Source organism: Sinohyriopsis cumingii, chromosome 11, assembly GCF_028554795.1.
Source record: "Sinohyriopsis cumingii isolate HCF-2022 chromosome 11, ASM2855479v2, whole genome shotgun sequence".
Lineage (NCBI taxonomy): Eukaryota > Metazoa > Mollusca > Bivalvia > Unionida > Unionidae > Sinohyriopsis > Sinohyriopsis cumingii.
Window position 1 is genome coordinate 92,494,158 of NC_142971.1, and position 16,930 is coordinate 92,511,087.

General features: G+C 35.7%; 1 protein-coding gene across 4 annotated transcripts in view; it reads left to right on the top strand.

Annotated features, from left to right (window-relative positions):
* LOC149789007 (uncharacterized) overlaps positions 1-16,930 on the top strand; it is a 94,622-nt gene that overhangs the window by 8,828 nt on the left and 68,864 nt on the right. For 2 of the 4 annotated variants that reach the window (XM_089975165.1, XM_089975167.1), the window contains exons 4-7: positions 7,861-7,970; positions 8,917-9,001; positions 13,361-13,561; positions 16,299-16,539. In XM_089975165.1, coding sequence (XP_089831291.1) covers positions 7,861-7,970; positions 8,917-9,001; positions 13,361-13,561; positions 16,299-16,539 — 637 coding nt within the window. Of the gene's footprint in view, positions 1-5,326; positions 5,449-7,860; positions 7,971-8,916; positions 9,002-13,360; positions 13,562-16,298; positions 16,540-16,930 lie in introns of all 4 variants that reach the window. The other 2 variants (XM_089975169.1, XM_089975166.1) reach the window with 2 other exon arrangements.

Here is a 16,930-nt window from a genome sequence, read left to right on the forward strand (position 1 = left end):
GTGTGCAGCAGGATCTTATCTCAGTTGGGTGGTTCGTTATAAATGGCATGTATAAGATTGGTGGAATATTTTCGTTTATCTTTCTATCTTCTTTGTAGAATACTTGCAGGCTTTTGCGATCACAACAGTGTCATTTATATCTCCTCTAGTTGTAGCTAAGCCTTATTGGAATCTCTCCATCTGCTGCAGCAACTGTTCAATGGATCGGACTGTCCTGATAATCTGGGAAAATTTTCTCGCGGTATTGTATTGGTGTTCAGGCATCGCATCGTCGTGCACAACATGATCATTCAATGTTGTCAGTGACAGGTGTTCATTAATTGTGGAATTGAATTCATTAATGGATGATTTGCTTCTTGAAGAGGACGCAAGCTCTTTCGTAAAATCCTTGAGTACGTCATAACACAGCTGACGGTGAAATCATATACATCCTATATGGCATTAACGATCTCATAATCAGATTAAAAAAGAAGTAGCAAATTTAGTTTGGAAAGATGTTACTGTACTTGGGCGGTTTTAGACTTTGCATTTGCAGAGAAGTCAAAGACGATGAATTTCTTTTTCGTGAAGCCATGTTAAATATCAATTGTTGTATAACTCCCTCATGCCTTATACTGTGTGCGATGCAAAATGAAACTCATACCGTAGTATCAACTGGATATCAAACACATACTAGTGGAGTTGCAATCACGAGAACATGTGTTCGATAATATGGAGGAAAGAAATTCATGTTAGTTGTATCATTCAGGTTAATCGTCCTCATTCGGGAAGGGTCTGCAAACCAATCGACAGTCATAACTCTACCACGTTAACAAAGATACCCTGAACGCCATGGAGTAAATCTTTTGGTGTAAGAGAATACATTCATTGCGGATCTGGAACACGACTGAATATACAACTTGTTTCTAACAATCAGACTAAAGTAGGGAACAAAAATATAAAACTTGTCGATGATGCAAATTACCAATATGACCTCGAGTACAAAACACCAGGTGATATCTGTGCGCATCGACGTGCCGATATAGATCTTAACCATGGCTTTGACGAAGAGCTGTCATACTTACAGAGAAGTAATCGCTAGATGGGTCATAAAAGGAGGAAATTTACGGATCTTATGATCCGTCCATGGTCGATAACACTCCAGTTATTGGTGGACAATAATCATTCATTGGAAGTCAAACCGAAAATTGCAATAGAACCAAAATGAGTAATAAAAGCGTATTTGTCTGCAATTTATTTTAGTCAGCGCGGTTATTGGAAAGATGGTGCTGTTGTTAAATGATCATCCACGGGGCTGCTGAAGCACAATTACTCAAACCAAAGCTGTAGAAAATTAACGAAGTTCATCACGCAGATCTTTTGTTTCTTCCACATGATGAGGTATACAGACACAAAACTAAGTACGCGTAAACTATCGTACCTCTTTCAGCTGATACAAACAAGCGGAGTCGTTGAAGTCTAAAGGTTCACTAGGTATCGCAGATGTTCTCAAGCGTATTGATGATACAGGTTTACTGCTAGCTAAAATAGTCACGATTTTTGCAAATGGACTCAAGCGAAGATTTACCAGGAGCCGTTGCTTCGTTGTTAACAAAACATAGGGTGCTTTGATCGTTTCGGAAATGCTGATATCGATCGCGATTAGGCTATTGAAAGATTCCACCGTACATTTGCAGGGCTCTTGTTCAGATATCAGTAGCTGCAGGAATGTGTAATGAATGATATTTTGAATGCTCGCATACTAGAGTGATTTAGGATGGATGAGTGATCTCTGGAATGGCTAACACGACTTCAGTCGATAATATCAGCGTTTAGCAATGGAATCACACGCGTAATTGGGTTAAACTCTGATGATGTGATTAGACAGATGACTGTTTCCGTTACTGATAAATCAATTTCAGAACCACCCTTATAGACTCCCTCGGAAACAATATAATTCAGTATCTGTATGCACCAGTTGAAGTTGAAAGCAGGCAACGTCGTGCTATAGACTAGTTATGGTTTATACATTCACGATCTCGGACTGGGTTGATTTTACCGGACTGTCAACACGTTGACATCAGGCGTTGTCAGCGAACTGACGACGTTTAGCAAGCAGAGCATTTGTGGTTGAGGAGATGCATGTCATTCTCTGGGATACGGATCGCACACTAAGGTTTATTCTGAAATTGTAAGTTGGTTCACAATCACTTAGATCCAATGAGCATAAGTAAAGCTACCATCCGTCGCTTGGTTGCAAACGAAAACAAACTCAACTTGGTGCAACGATATACACCTATATGATGTTTCTTTGACCGGATCATATTTGCTTTGTGCGCGAATTCGTGTCGTTCGCTAAAATTAGTTCACATAATATCATGCTAAAGATCCTTCGTTACATCAACCCGGGGACTTCCATTAATCTTCTTAATCTTCTGTCCGGATCCTTCGTTACATCAACCCGGGGACTTCCCTTAATCTTCTTAATCTTCTGTCCGGATCCTTCTTTACATCAACCCAGGGACTTCACATAATCTTCTGTCCGGATTTGGAGCATTCAGACTCTAGTTTCTTCTACAATTGAGTACATTAACAGTCCCATATTTCCATAATAGGCTTACCGGAGCAGTTATCATTACTAAAAAACAAATGATCTTTTGGATAATCGCTGGTGACGAATTGCCTTATCCACGTCCACACCATAGGTTGTGATGTTCATGAAACACGAGTCTCTCTATTCGTGTACATTATGTTGATGTTGTCACCTTACGGAGATTTAATCTAACTCATACACCAAGGGCTTTGACAGGTTTAATAGAAAGGTTCCAATAGAGATTGTCTTTTACAGCTTCAGTTTTGATTTTGTTATATATTGGACAGCATAGGTTCCACCCTCATATAATTTGCGTGACTCAAACGCGAGATCATCGACAATTCTGAAAAATTTTTCTTGCTTACTGTACCTAACGATATCTAAACGATTTACCTTTTGCAGATTATCCGTTGTTTTTCCAAACACAGCATTGTTCATCAGTTTAAAGAAATCTTTTGCAAGCGCAATGGATGCTTCGGTACGCAGATTTTGTATTAATATGTGTGTAGGTCTCCATTGATGAGCTCTGGCGAAACTGTAACACTCGATGAATTTTACATGCAAGCATCTCCAGCCGTAAATCCATCTGCAGGTTTCGTACGTTGACTACGTAATTTCTCATATTCCGAAGATTCGGGAGAAGCTTAATACATTCTCTAAAGTTGTGTTTAAATTGGTCAACCATTACATTTTGATAATGGGATATCCACCCGCTGGTCAATACCGACGTTACCAGGGTCAACGCATAATAGCTATGGATGTGGTGAAGTTCAACATGGTAGTCCAATAAAGCTTCATAAAAATTAACCGATGTCATCGTTATTATTTTATGAACGTATCTGGCTTTGTATCTCCAAAGCTATGAGATCAATCCGCTGAAACCTGCTAACTAGCATGACCTGTATAATGACCAATATATATAATTTATTTAGGTAAAGATATATGATATAGCTGTTTCGGATAGTGGGATCTAAAAATCCACCAGAAGATTGTTGGATCTATTGTATTGGTAGTTTGGCATAGAAATTCCGACCCGGACACCATGTTCTACGAATATGTGATGGTTTGTATCTATGAGCTGTTCCAACTCGACCTTGGCTTAAAGCATCAATGCGTCACAGGCCATTCCAGTATCACTAAACATCTCTCAAAGACCGCGAGAAAAAACATATCTATCTCCAGGTTTAGATCATGATAATTACCAATGTTTTTGCAAATAAATACAGTCCAGACATAAATTACATGCATTTCGTTTCAATATAAATTTTCCCACCATGGCAACGGTTTCGTTATTTTTTGAAAGAATTCATATGCTCATTACAAACTTGCAATTTATTATTCATTAAATGCGCCGCCACATCGGCGTGTAGTTTTAAAACTATCATTAGCATTTCTAGCACGGTGGCTCTCTAGTTTGTCCAGGGAAGAGTTTAGAAATTGCAGCTAATCAATAAACTGCAAGTCACCCAGCTGAAACGTAATGCTTTATTCCTTCGTGTTGGGAATGACACTTATTGAAGCATTCGACGCTTTTGCGACTGTTAGCATTGCTAGTTTATCATCATATCCTCGCATATTATAAAGCACTATGGTAATTCGTATTTTGTTTGCGGTTGATGTGCGTTGTGTACAGCTACTCTGTACGTACCTGTGATATGACAGTGATCTCGAACGTTTCCATCAGTTGAGCTAAAGCGCAATTATAGATCCGTTAGTCATAGTCGTAACGTACTCGTTTCGACGTAGTGTCATGGAGCGATTTAATCAATACCTATACATGTATGGGGGCGCAAGCGATATGGGCGCTTATTAAGGTGGCCGTTCAATTTTCCCATCGTATATAATACGATAAAACCTGCACTGGATACGTTTCGCAACCTGAACTAAAATTTCAGTAAGGGCCACTGGAGCATGTAAGAATTCATGGTGCATGATTGGAATGTTTTCGAGTGGCTATGGCATGATAGTGTACTTTGGTTTTTCACTATTTCCACCACGGTAAAAGTCATGCTCATCAAGCAGCTGAGGCGTGTTAAATAAATACAGGACTGGTCGACACGGATATTTTATACCGTGGTGTTTACTATGTCGGTACAGTAACCGGAAAGATTCTCGACCTATAAGTGACGATACAGCGACTCTGAATTATTCATGTCTCTGAATTATTCATGTCTCTATGCCACCTGGGTGTGAACTTGAAGTTTTATTTTCTACATGTAGGGATTGTTTCAATGCATAAAAGACGTTGCCCCAGACGAACACGTAAACTGCAATAACAAGGTGAAGTTCTTCAAACTGTTCTGTATGGTCTTAGTAACATGTACAGTAAATTATTTATTATCACATTTGAGTTCATCCTAGTATTTCTGGTATTTACGCGGCTAGTCAGTTGTTGCTCGATGGTTGTAACGCAGACAAAATAGAAACTGATATAGTCATCATTTGTTGCATTTATCACTGACCGCGGCGAAACATACTTTGGCCTTTTAATATAATTAGACTTCCAAAATGGTAAATTTGGGGCTGTACGTAATTGAACTATAGTGAGTTGCCTTAGTTGAATCATAGCAGGAATTCTGGTATAAAAGGGATATCATTCTCTAATTGCAAATAGTTAATATTAATAAATCTTAAATGTCTTTATTTTACCAGGTTTATAAACTATAATTGTTTGAATCTTGATTATTATTTCATCGACTTTAATATATTTTTTCTCAGCGATGTTGACATCGTCCTGTTTTGCTATTGCAATAGGTTCCATATTTGTTACGTTGGTGAGTCTTTGTCTCTGCGGACGATAATACACCCAAACAGATCCGCTTGGTCGGCAAATATGGTTAGGTGACTTTACTCTGATACCACAGCGAGGCCATCAGGTAACGCGAGCAAATGTGATTCGCAATATCCATAATGGCATATTCTACAGCATAGTTTATATTTTGCAAGGCATACACCATGGCATTGACTTTTATTCATATATATGATTACCGCATTAGATACACGTATGAATCCTTTTGCATTACTAAACGCACCAATTGGCTATATTTTCGCCATTTATATAATATTTGCTGCAATAATTCTCTTATATAGCATATTCTAAAGCATTAGTTTCTACGAGATTTTTTTATATAGAAATATAGCCACAATCAATACATACTATTCTCACAGGAAGAAAACAATCTCCATGAAAGATATATAATACAGAGACAATTTATACTAATATATTCTGCTAGCTATATATTCTCACTCACAGCAAACAATCTCTGCAAAATATATTTTATGCAACATAGTTATGATTAATAATAACAGTGGTCAGTAGCTACTGCCGAGCTTTGGGCGCATGATGGTAACTTCATTTGAAGACGCCGCAGTAAGGTTTACGCTGAAAAAAGTTCCTGCTCAAAATAGTTTTGGTTCTGAGTTTGATACTGCATATACTAAAGCAACATTGTTTGCATTTAGGATGGCAAGGTTGTTGTCGGTGTTGCGTCCATTTCCATAGCCTTAGTAATTGTATAATTCTATTTTCAAAGAATTAATAATTGTATGTCCCAAAAATTAGTAATGGCTAAATCTTTTCAGTCTAGCCGATTTTACATTGACTTTAACGTTAGAATTATCTGTTACAAACGACATTGTAGCCATACCGCGTGCCCTCGTATGTGTCGCGCGGGTATATGTTTGTAAAGTCGTGTCGTATAGAAGGCTTTCACCAAAATCAGTCGGCGAAATATAATCGCCCACGTGTCAATCTGAAAAAGTGAATTACACACTACATTACAAAGGAAACAATTATGTACTAAGAATAAATTTACAACATACAAGAAAGTGAAGTGAAAAACGTAGGGACATTTCACAACTAGACTAATGGACAACACTTTTTCCTTGGTATATAGGTGTCATTTATAAATGTGTTCAATATGAAAAGTAGATTGATCAAAGGGATATTCGATTGCTGTCAATTGCTGTCTGTAAAAGGGATATTCGATTGCTGTTAATTGCTGTCTGTAAAAGGGATATTTGATTGCTGCCAATTGCTGTCTGTAAAAGGGGTATTTGATTGATGTCAAGTGCTGTCTGTAAAAGGGATATTTGATTGCTGCCAATTGCTGTCTGTAAAAGGGATATTTGATTGATGTCAATAGCTGTCTGTAAAAGGGATATTTGATTGCTGTCAATTGCTGTCTGTAAAAGGGATATTTGATTGCTGTCAATTGTTGTCTGTAAAAGCGATATTTGATTGCTGTCAATTGCTGTCTGTAAAAGGGATATTTGATTGATGTCAATTGCTGTCTGTAAAAGGGATATTTGATTGCTGTCAATTGCTGTTTGTAAAAGGGATATTTGATTGCTGTCAATTGCTGTCTGTAAAAGGGATATTTGATTGCTGCCAATTGCTGTCTGTAAAAGGGATATTTGATTGATGTCAATTGCTGTCTGTAAAAGGGATATTTGATTGCTGCCAATTGCTGTCTGTAAAAGGGATATTCGATTGCTGTTAATTGCTGTCTGTAAAAGGGATATTTGATTGCTGTCAATTGCTGTCTGTAAAAGGGATATTTGATTGCTGCCAATTGCTGTCTGTAAAAGGGATACTTTAATGCTGTCCTTATAATCAGAGGTTATATTGTTGTATATCATAGCAAAAGAGATTCGATATTTGAAATTTCAATTTATCCTAGCTATCTGAGAATAACTTTAACAGGTTATGTATTATCCTTGTAGTTATCGGAGACTCAAAAGTTAAGTACGTCCCATATAATAATCTGAGACTAACTGGCCGGTTATATACTGTGCCTGTAGCTATCTGAGACTAACCTACAGCCTATGTAATGTGCTTATATGAAACTAAGTTACAAGTTATAACAGTATCTGTAAACATCTGAGATAACTTACAGATTATATGCTGTCCTTGAAATAATATGATAGTAACGTACAGGTCTTGTACTCTCCCTATAATTATTGAAGAGTAAGTTACGGTTAGGTATTATTCCATAAGTTATCTGAGTAATTTACAGGTTCTGTACTGTCCCGTAGTTATATGAGTCTAACGTATATGTTATACACTGTCCCGTAGTTACCCCAGACTAGCTGACGATCATGCACAGTTCTTGTAGTTATCTGAGACTAACGTGCAGGTTATACATCACAGTCCATGTATTTATGCTAAAAATTGTTTATAAGCTGCAAATTGATTAAATGCATGTTGTCTTGGGTTAAAATTGCTTGAATGCCTAGACAGTTTTAATATCAACTCATGTCTTTATTCAGCTCTTTGTTTATTTCAGACAACACATTAGTTTGTAACAGCACTATGAGATTGGATTTGGGTTCTGTCGTTAATACAAGATATCAGGGTACCAATCAATCAGACTTGTCTTGCTTTTATCGAATACAGGTAATATTAGATTAAAGAGAAATTTGCAAAACACACATATAGGAATTTAAATATGCGTTACATGTTAGAAATAAGATTTAAATGAAAGAATGATTCTAATGATGACAAATTAGACTTGACATATAAGGTTGTTACAAAAGTCGTTTTACAACTTTACGATCCGATTTAGTGTCATGTGCTTGCGTTAGCTTTCACCCATCAATGTTCAGATGCCTGAAATTGGTTAGTCTTTGAGTCACGTACACGGACGCGCCATAGCCTGTATCATGTAGAGCAATACGTACCCAGTTGCAAGAAACTGCGTCGACTGTACTAAATCAACTGTATAGTTTTACTACAAAAATAAAATAAAATAAAGGAAACTAACTTCTCCAGTGTACGCTATGATTATCTACACCCCCTTCCAGTTCAACCAACCCACATTCAACCTCAAAAACAAATACAGTGAGCCAATGTAGAGAACATCGTCCGTGCGCATCAGAGACGATTTCTATGAGATAAGCCCATGTTCTCAAACATCAATTATTAACTTCATTTTGTCATAAATAGGAACGTGTCAGAGTGGGGTCACACTCACAGAACTCCTTATTTTCTTTATATGCATATGAAAATGACCATACAAGGTTTGGTATTGTCACCAGAAAAGAAGATAGTTTTGTTGAAGGATGTTTCGAATGAAAGTGATGAGTAACTAATACACGTACATTATTAAGTAAAAACTCCATACATTTGCTTGAGATTTGAATTGAAACAACGGAATTACAATTGACCAATTTCAAATATATTTTTAAATACACCAATGTGCATTGCTTGATGCTTTAATTGCGGTATTAATGTATACACACAGTTGAAGATGAACTTGTTCTATATAATATATGGTTGAGTGTATGTTCATTATATTATCAATCCATATTTACATGGAGCGTTTTTAACATTTGGTTCACAGGCACCAGAACATCACGTGGTTTGGATGGAGCAGATTAAGATTGAGGGTGACAGCGTCTTAAAGATCTATGACGGCAAACATACGCGTGAGTTATTATACTTAAACACACATACACTCAAAGAAACAAGGATTTTGCTTTAGATTATAATTGAAACAAAGGAATAATGATTTACCAGTTTAAAGACTCTTTGCATATTCGTCAAGTAGTATTGCTTGATTTATTGAGTGTAGATATTGGCATATGATCTGAAAGTGAAATTCTGCCAGGTGTTCTGTGTTTGACTTTCACAATCATGAATGGAAATTGCAAATTTTCGTATATATATATATATATATATATATATATATATATATATATATATATATATATATATATACATATCTGAAAGGCAAGTAATTGTGTATAATTTCCAGTTTAACCAACCAACCATATATATGTATATATATATATATATATATATATATATATATATATATATATATATATATATAGTCTATTACTTCCGATACGGCTTTTTTTACAGGTTTCACGTGAAACATTTTCACTTTGCTAACTATAAATATGAAGATAATGGTCATCGCCATGTGGAAGGAATGCAACTAATATATAACAATTATAAATGTATTCCATATTACTGTGACATCGTTCTTTCATATATCATGCTACAATGAGCACGCACCATACGTAATTAAACTGTGTTTTAAAGAATTCATGATAACTGTTTCATAATATAACATGTAGTCCGATAAATCAGCCCCAGACCTGTATTGATAATGATGGCTGCTTTGGGACTGATCTCGCCTATTATTTAAATCGTGTAATGCATTGCAAACATACTTGTCAGCATACATCAGTGTACATTTTTGGCACTTTGGGATATCATTCGAGGCTGTAGCGTTACGGTCGGCTGAAGGATGCTTTCAGTTTATATGCACATACTATTTTTCTGGATCAAAATCCTATGTTTTACAACTTGAAAATCCAAGTGGAATGACAACACTCTACTATTCGTATCGTGAGGGAAAACATGGAAGTATCATTTTCATAAGATATTGTGAGTAACAACCTGGAATTCCAGATTGTTGCTCTTTTTCTTCAGAAACTTCATTGTGAAGTTTGCTGTTTGTTTTAAATCACTCTTGATCACAACATATCTTCAGAGATTTTCTTTGGTATATAGACATAATTTATTCCTTGCATGATATTATTTTATAATATCTTTCCGACTTTTAGGGCGAGTTCATTGAGATCGTTTGCCCTTTTTGAAGCCGAATAGGGCATATCACACAATGTTAACACCCTCTGTGTGTTTTAAATTTTTGCATGATTTTGCATGCCATTATTTGAAAAGTATTAAACTTGCAGAGCATAAAGCATGACGAACTGAATATGACCTGTCTCTCGAGGTTTCTTACTCTTGCAAACTTGAAATTGACCGAATCTAAGTTTATAAGTTCAGCTTGTCCCGAATGTTGAGCAAGTCGATGTATGGATCGCGCGGTGAAACTGTTTGAAAATGAAAATAAGGCTCTTTGTGAATATATCTTAACAGTAGTTGTTCATTTAATTGGTGGTAAGGTGCTGGGATTTAAAAAAAGATTTGGCAGTAACCTGGGCTTATAAATGTTATTAATTTATTTTGTTTCAAATGGAGGAGGTACAAGCTTTTGAAAAATTAAACATGGTTGTCTTTTGTATGTCTTAGATTCTCAGCAAATATTATAAATGTGACATGATATGCAGACAGACCATAAGCGTTTGGATTAATATTACCTATCCCTGCCTTCGCTCCTGTGGCTTATACATATCGAATGTTGCATAATGAAGGCGGGTGTGCATGGTTAATGATTGATACGCTGCAGAACTGTACCTCTTGCGTTAACCGCACCACCTTAGCCACCTCACTCAACCACACCCAGTCCCCCACCACACCTTATACGTCCGTTTGTTATTTGTCGCTGTAGGTGCTGGCGAAGCAGTTTAAATCTTGATCAGTCAAGATAAGTGTTAATTAAACTAAGTTCTGACATGATAAATCCAGATAAGCTCCATATTTACCTATACACGTTTCAACGTTACATCTTCCATAGAACCCATTGGGAATACGGCCATTTTTTATTTCATATTCACAAAGTATCACATAGCATCATACATATTGTAAAATTTCCATTGATTTTCGTAGGGTGAAACAAATTGTTAATTCCCACTGATCGCCATTGTGTGCCATTTATCCCATATCATCCCCAATAGCTACTTATGTGTTGTAGTTGCAATCTAAATGACATGCAAACATTCGTAATATTTATTTGTCTAAATAAAAACTAATTTGATATATTTTGTCTTCAGAATTTAACTGATATAAACGTTTTAACAGTTATGATCACTGTTGCCATCCTTAACAAGGTATTTGTAACAAGGTATTTGTAGGGTTTTGAGATGCAAATATCGACATTTATATCATCTTCATATTCGACAGAAATAGAACACATTATGATCACTGTTCAATGTATCTTACCTATTAACTGGTTTTATGTCTTTTTATTGAATTAAATTGTTCATTTAATATATTGCATATGCTCTTAACAATAATTATATCAATTTCACGACATCAGTCCTCTATAAAATATGAATTCTACAACTTATAATTAATATTTCAAGATCCAGATTCGAAAGCTATTTTAAGATTCACACGAAACTAACAAAAGTAGAAAAGATCAAATTACCTTTTGCTTTAATGTTCTCCAGCAAATTGTTTACATTATATTTCAGAGTAACGTATTTAATTGCAGATTAATTGTCAATAGATTTGTCACTGCTAGATTTTACACAAAAAGTTCCTTTTTAACATCCTTCCTCGTAATAGTTCTCAGATAACTAACCCGGGCCTTCGGTCTTTTTATATCGCGTTCCATGGTTGAGGAATGTCTCGAAAAAGATATCAACAACTCCGGATTCCAAGAAAAACTTATTCCAAAGTGTCGCCTAACATAGACACAAAGGTGAAAATGGCTACATACGGTTGGGTTGTGTAATTGTATATAGATTTTATTATGTGCACTTAATCTGCATTGTTTGTTGGCTATATTCATGATTATATGTTATATATGACCAAATTTTGTGATTGACCTTTGGTCAGTAATCGATTTAAGGACCCACCTGACCAGTGACTATTATTATGTAAGCATCAAAATACATAGCTAATATTTATCTATGTCAAGAGGTTACGTATTCAGATCATTATTAAAGGAAGAAAACAACTTTTCTTATATCTGAATTTAGAACATTTGTTTCCTTCTTGAAAATTCCTGATCTTGTTGACACATTAGAATGTTTGATAAAGAAAGTTGACCCTCATCCAGTTTATGTTATTGTATCGATGCTCTTTATGTTAATGGTGCTTACTTTACACTTACACATTACTATAAACTTACTTATTCTTACCTTACCATCCAAAGTGGACTAGTCTTATTGCTGTGTTCAGTTTTAATATGAGAGTATTTTGTTTTTAAATTATTCACTGGAATGACAAAGTGTTCTTTGATTTTCAGACTGAATGAATATATGGGATCATTGTGAATTAATTCAAGGATATTTCAGATTATATCATTGTAATACATAAAAGCTGTTGGCACATTATCACACTTGAGGCTATTGGCATATCAGCACGTTAAATACTGGAATGTTTCTGACCTTTATTGGAATTCATTTTGAACTCTATTCATTTGGACTTGTGATAGAACCTTTAGGACTATTTTAGATTTAACTCACAATACTATAAGTTCTTCTAAATTTTTACCTTGTACTCTAGGGAACAAAATTACTTGTTGAATTTTACAAAACTCATTTGTTTTCTCTCTTTTCTGTTACTGAGCTTAAGGCCATAGATTCGTAACATTTTACATGCTATTAAATATAGGATTTGATACGGATATAGTCTGTAAGTATAGCTGAAAGGATCGTTCAGCAGACCGTAACTCAAGAGCCTTGTTTTAACTTTCATTAACTTGTTCTCGAATTTCATCCATGTTTTCAGTGAGGTTCAAAATGTTATTAGAAACGTACGTAATTGCGGATCTCTTTCATGAATGGTTTATGTGCATACATGACGGTTTCTTGCTTGGTATTTCACATATCTGTTCATACATGACTGTTTCGTGATTGGCTTTACATACATTAGGCTGAGATTATGGCGCATGACTAATGTTTTTGAAAACATAGACCTTGAATGTGGTTGATGATTTTAAAATATTAAAATAAATTATACAGATATCAGGTCAATACAAAACGATAGTTATTCATATAGTTTGCTATTTAGGAATTTTCTGAATGAAGATATGCCATTTAGATTTCCGATATTTTTGTCACTTTTTATTCAAATATTAGTAATGAAATCGCCGGTTGTGCATGCTTTTGCATTTTATTAAATTTTGCCTTGCATTTCAGATGTTAATATTCTGAAGGTCTTGAGTAATGGTGCGACTGGAAGTCAGATGTCTTCGGACCGCAGTGTTCTTCTCCAGTACAAGGAGAGTCAGTCTAAGGAAGACAAGAAGTTCAAGATTACCTTTTCAGTTAAAGAGGAAGTCGAACAATCCACTCCTCCTCCTTCCTTACAACCTCCTCCAAAGGTCGAAGGTGATGCATGTACGCTTGTGTGTTTCATCTATTTTCGTACCATCCTATTTCTCATGCCCTGTCTATTGCGATATCAACACCAACGAACATCAAAAAGTCTGATCTTTAATGTCATGACAAGTACTGTCACGACGGGATAAAACGTCAAAAAGTCTAATCTTTTAATGTCATGACAAGTACTGTCACGACGGGATAAAAGACAGGTATGTCAGCTAAAAGAAAGAAAATAAACATAAAGCTCTAATGAAAAGGAAATACTGTAGAAGAGCAAAAGTATTAAGCGAATCTTGCCACATGTACAAACTAGTATGATTAAATGTGTAATGCTGGAATGACTAATTATATGAGAAATAAAATAAACATCATTTGCAGTAATAAAAAGGAAAGATAAAAGTAATGTGTGCATAGGTTCAAAAGCACGAACCTTTGCGTAAATAACAACATTACACTTAGTAAACCGCGATTTTCTCGTCCGTCCACTAAATGCTGTTCATCCACATATACGAACACCTTTTTTGAGTAACTAGTGCAAAACAACGAGAAGGGAAACACGTACACAAATGTCCAGAGGCCGGGAATATATATATATATATATATATATATATATATATATATATATATATATATATATATATATATATATATATATATATATATTATTTCGCTACACTCGTTCAGGTTGGATGTTGCGCAGACGGTGGCAATACTAAACTATGCTGTAGATTGATATTATTTATTGCTGGGTACCTTGTTAATTTGCGTTTGAAAGTTAATTTTAGTCTTTCCTTGAATTACTTGTACGTTAGTGTTTTCAAAATTGGACATGTAGTTTTAATCGGAGCAACTTCTTATTTGGCTGCATTTTGTTCCTATGTTTAGTTATTAACGCCATTTTTCATCACTAGATAGGCTATACATGGCGGCCAGTATAAATCGTTGAGAAAGAACCGGGGAAAACCCTGGAAAAAAAACACCGACACACGAAAAGCTACCGGCAAGCTTTCTCGCATTGGCCGAGTCCGAGACTCTAACCCACTCAGACTGAGGTGAGATGACAGTGATCCGTAACGGCAAGCGCTTTAGACCACTAGGCCACTCGGCCCCCTTTTATGTTTAGCAGCTCGGATAGTAGAAAATTTGACTTGCAAATGTATACATGATTTTTCTTTGATGCATGAAATGATGCTTAATATCTGACGCTGCGCATGTATCTTATAAATATCAGTCAAGGTCCATTGCATAGTGATTAGTAACGGTGTACGTTTGGTAATAATAGTATCCTCACCTACAATCATAACAATGCTAGTTATACACCTGGAGCGGAGGTAAAGTCTGATTTTTAGCCGTAAACCTAAATAATCTACTTTTCTCTTTCCTTGTCATTGTTGCATTTAGATGGATAAAAATATTATTTTATTTGATATGTCGAGCTAGCTGCATGACAATATAGGTAAATTTAAAGTATAACTGTGTGGTTTATGTTAATAAAACAAAACCGAAATGATGGATTATTTTTATGGTATAATATACTGATCAATAATGACTGAAATCCACGCTGACATCATAAGCGCTCTCACATTGCTTACAAGTAATCCATGAGCTCGGCGGCCTTCTGAGGTTTATATTGAACTCTTTGACAGAAATTATCAGTGCTGTTTCAGCACGTCCCATCTCTGACAGGTGAATTATCCATATACAATACGATCAGCAGAAGCTTCCTGAATATACAACACTAGTGCACCTACTACAGTGATACTTAGACCATTGGCATCATTGCCAGAGTTCGATGAGTCTACCTGCCCGTCGTTGGACATTAAAATATAAGTAAAAATGAACCTGCACAAAAATGAGATTAAAGGGAGAGAAGATATTAAAAAAGCGACGAACTGCAATGATAAGAAAATACTTTCGAATAGACGAGAAGAGATCGCGAGACTTGCATAGTAATGCTCCGTCGGACTAGCAACATACATAAAATCTACCCTAATACTGTAATCAAACGTGTGAATGATTTTTGTTTACCATGACAAAGTCTTTTTTTAAATACTTTTTATGGAGATACCCACTAACTTGAAAATTAAGATAACCTTCCTTCTTTAAACATTACTGGGGAAACTAAAATATTTTCAGCCGCAAAGTCTAGAATTATCTAACGAAAGGCTATGGCAATGCAGTTAAAATTCAAAATCAGTAAGGCCAGTGGAAGTAAAATATCGTTCTTCGTAGTAAGACATCACTAGGTGACGACAGATTGTGAACAATCTTATACACAGTAAGAGCCTGATTTAATCTTGAAGGTAAACCTGATAGTTCTGTATTCTACAGCTTCTAATCTACACCAAGACATGTCTCAAATCAAGTGTCCATCAGAAAATCAATTCCCCGGCAATGTTATTCTGGATGGGTCATCCTCGTGTTGGTGTCCCGATAGTAGACAGTTACGATGCTACATACCTGTATTCACCCTACCGGTAGGTTTGAAATCTCGGCAAAAAGGAAACGTTTTATAAGGATATTTGCACGAGAAAGTCCACATTAACACTTACCGTTTCCACAAATCCTCTACGGTTAGTTTTTCAAAAGTTATTTTTTCTATTATTCAAATTCATATTTACATTGTATTTATGCCTTATTTATTACCAAGGATGTTTTGTTTGTTCAACGTTTACTATGAATGTCGTTGTGGTTTATTAAGGAAAGAACACAACTCTTTCATTTTCTTACACGTATAATGCGTGTTCTTCAGCCCCATCCGACTACGATTATGGCGAAGAGGTAGCTGATAAAAAACCTGTGGTTAAATGGAATTGTGGGGTCTCCCTGTCGGGACCTACCGGGGAAGTCATCCTGCCCACAGTAGAGGAAAATGGTGCCCATTTCTATCATCCGAACTATAAATGTCGTTGGAGCCTTTCCGTGAGTGATAGTAGGGCTATCATGCTGTCATCATTATACTTTGACGTGGAGGAAAGCCCACATGCTTGCGAGTAAGTATCGGGTTCTTTTCTTCCAACGAAGAATGGTGTCCTGCCGTTTTTCCTCATCTATTCGCTTAATGGTAGATTTATTCGCGCTCGAGTTGAACTAGGAATACGACTCGTGTCCATATCACGTGACGTTAATTTCTAGTTACATACAGCAGATGTACTGATATGAAATTGTCACTGTAAATTTAAATGATAAATAGTAAAAGCCTGAAAAATAATTAGTAAGCAAAGAGGAAAGAGGAATATATTCGTTTTCTTCTTCTTCTTCTTCTTCTTCTTCTTCTTCTTATTATTATTATTATGATCATTATTTTTATTATTATTATTATTATTGAAGTATATGCCGTACATGTTTTGTTTTTCAGATGTGGATAAATCAAGTTAGTAACAC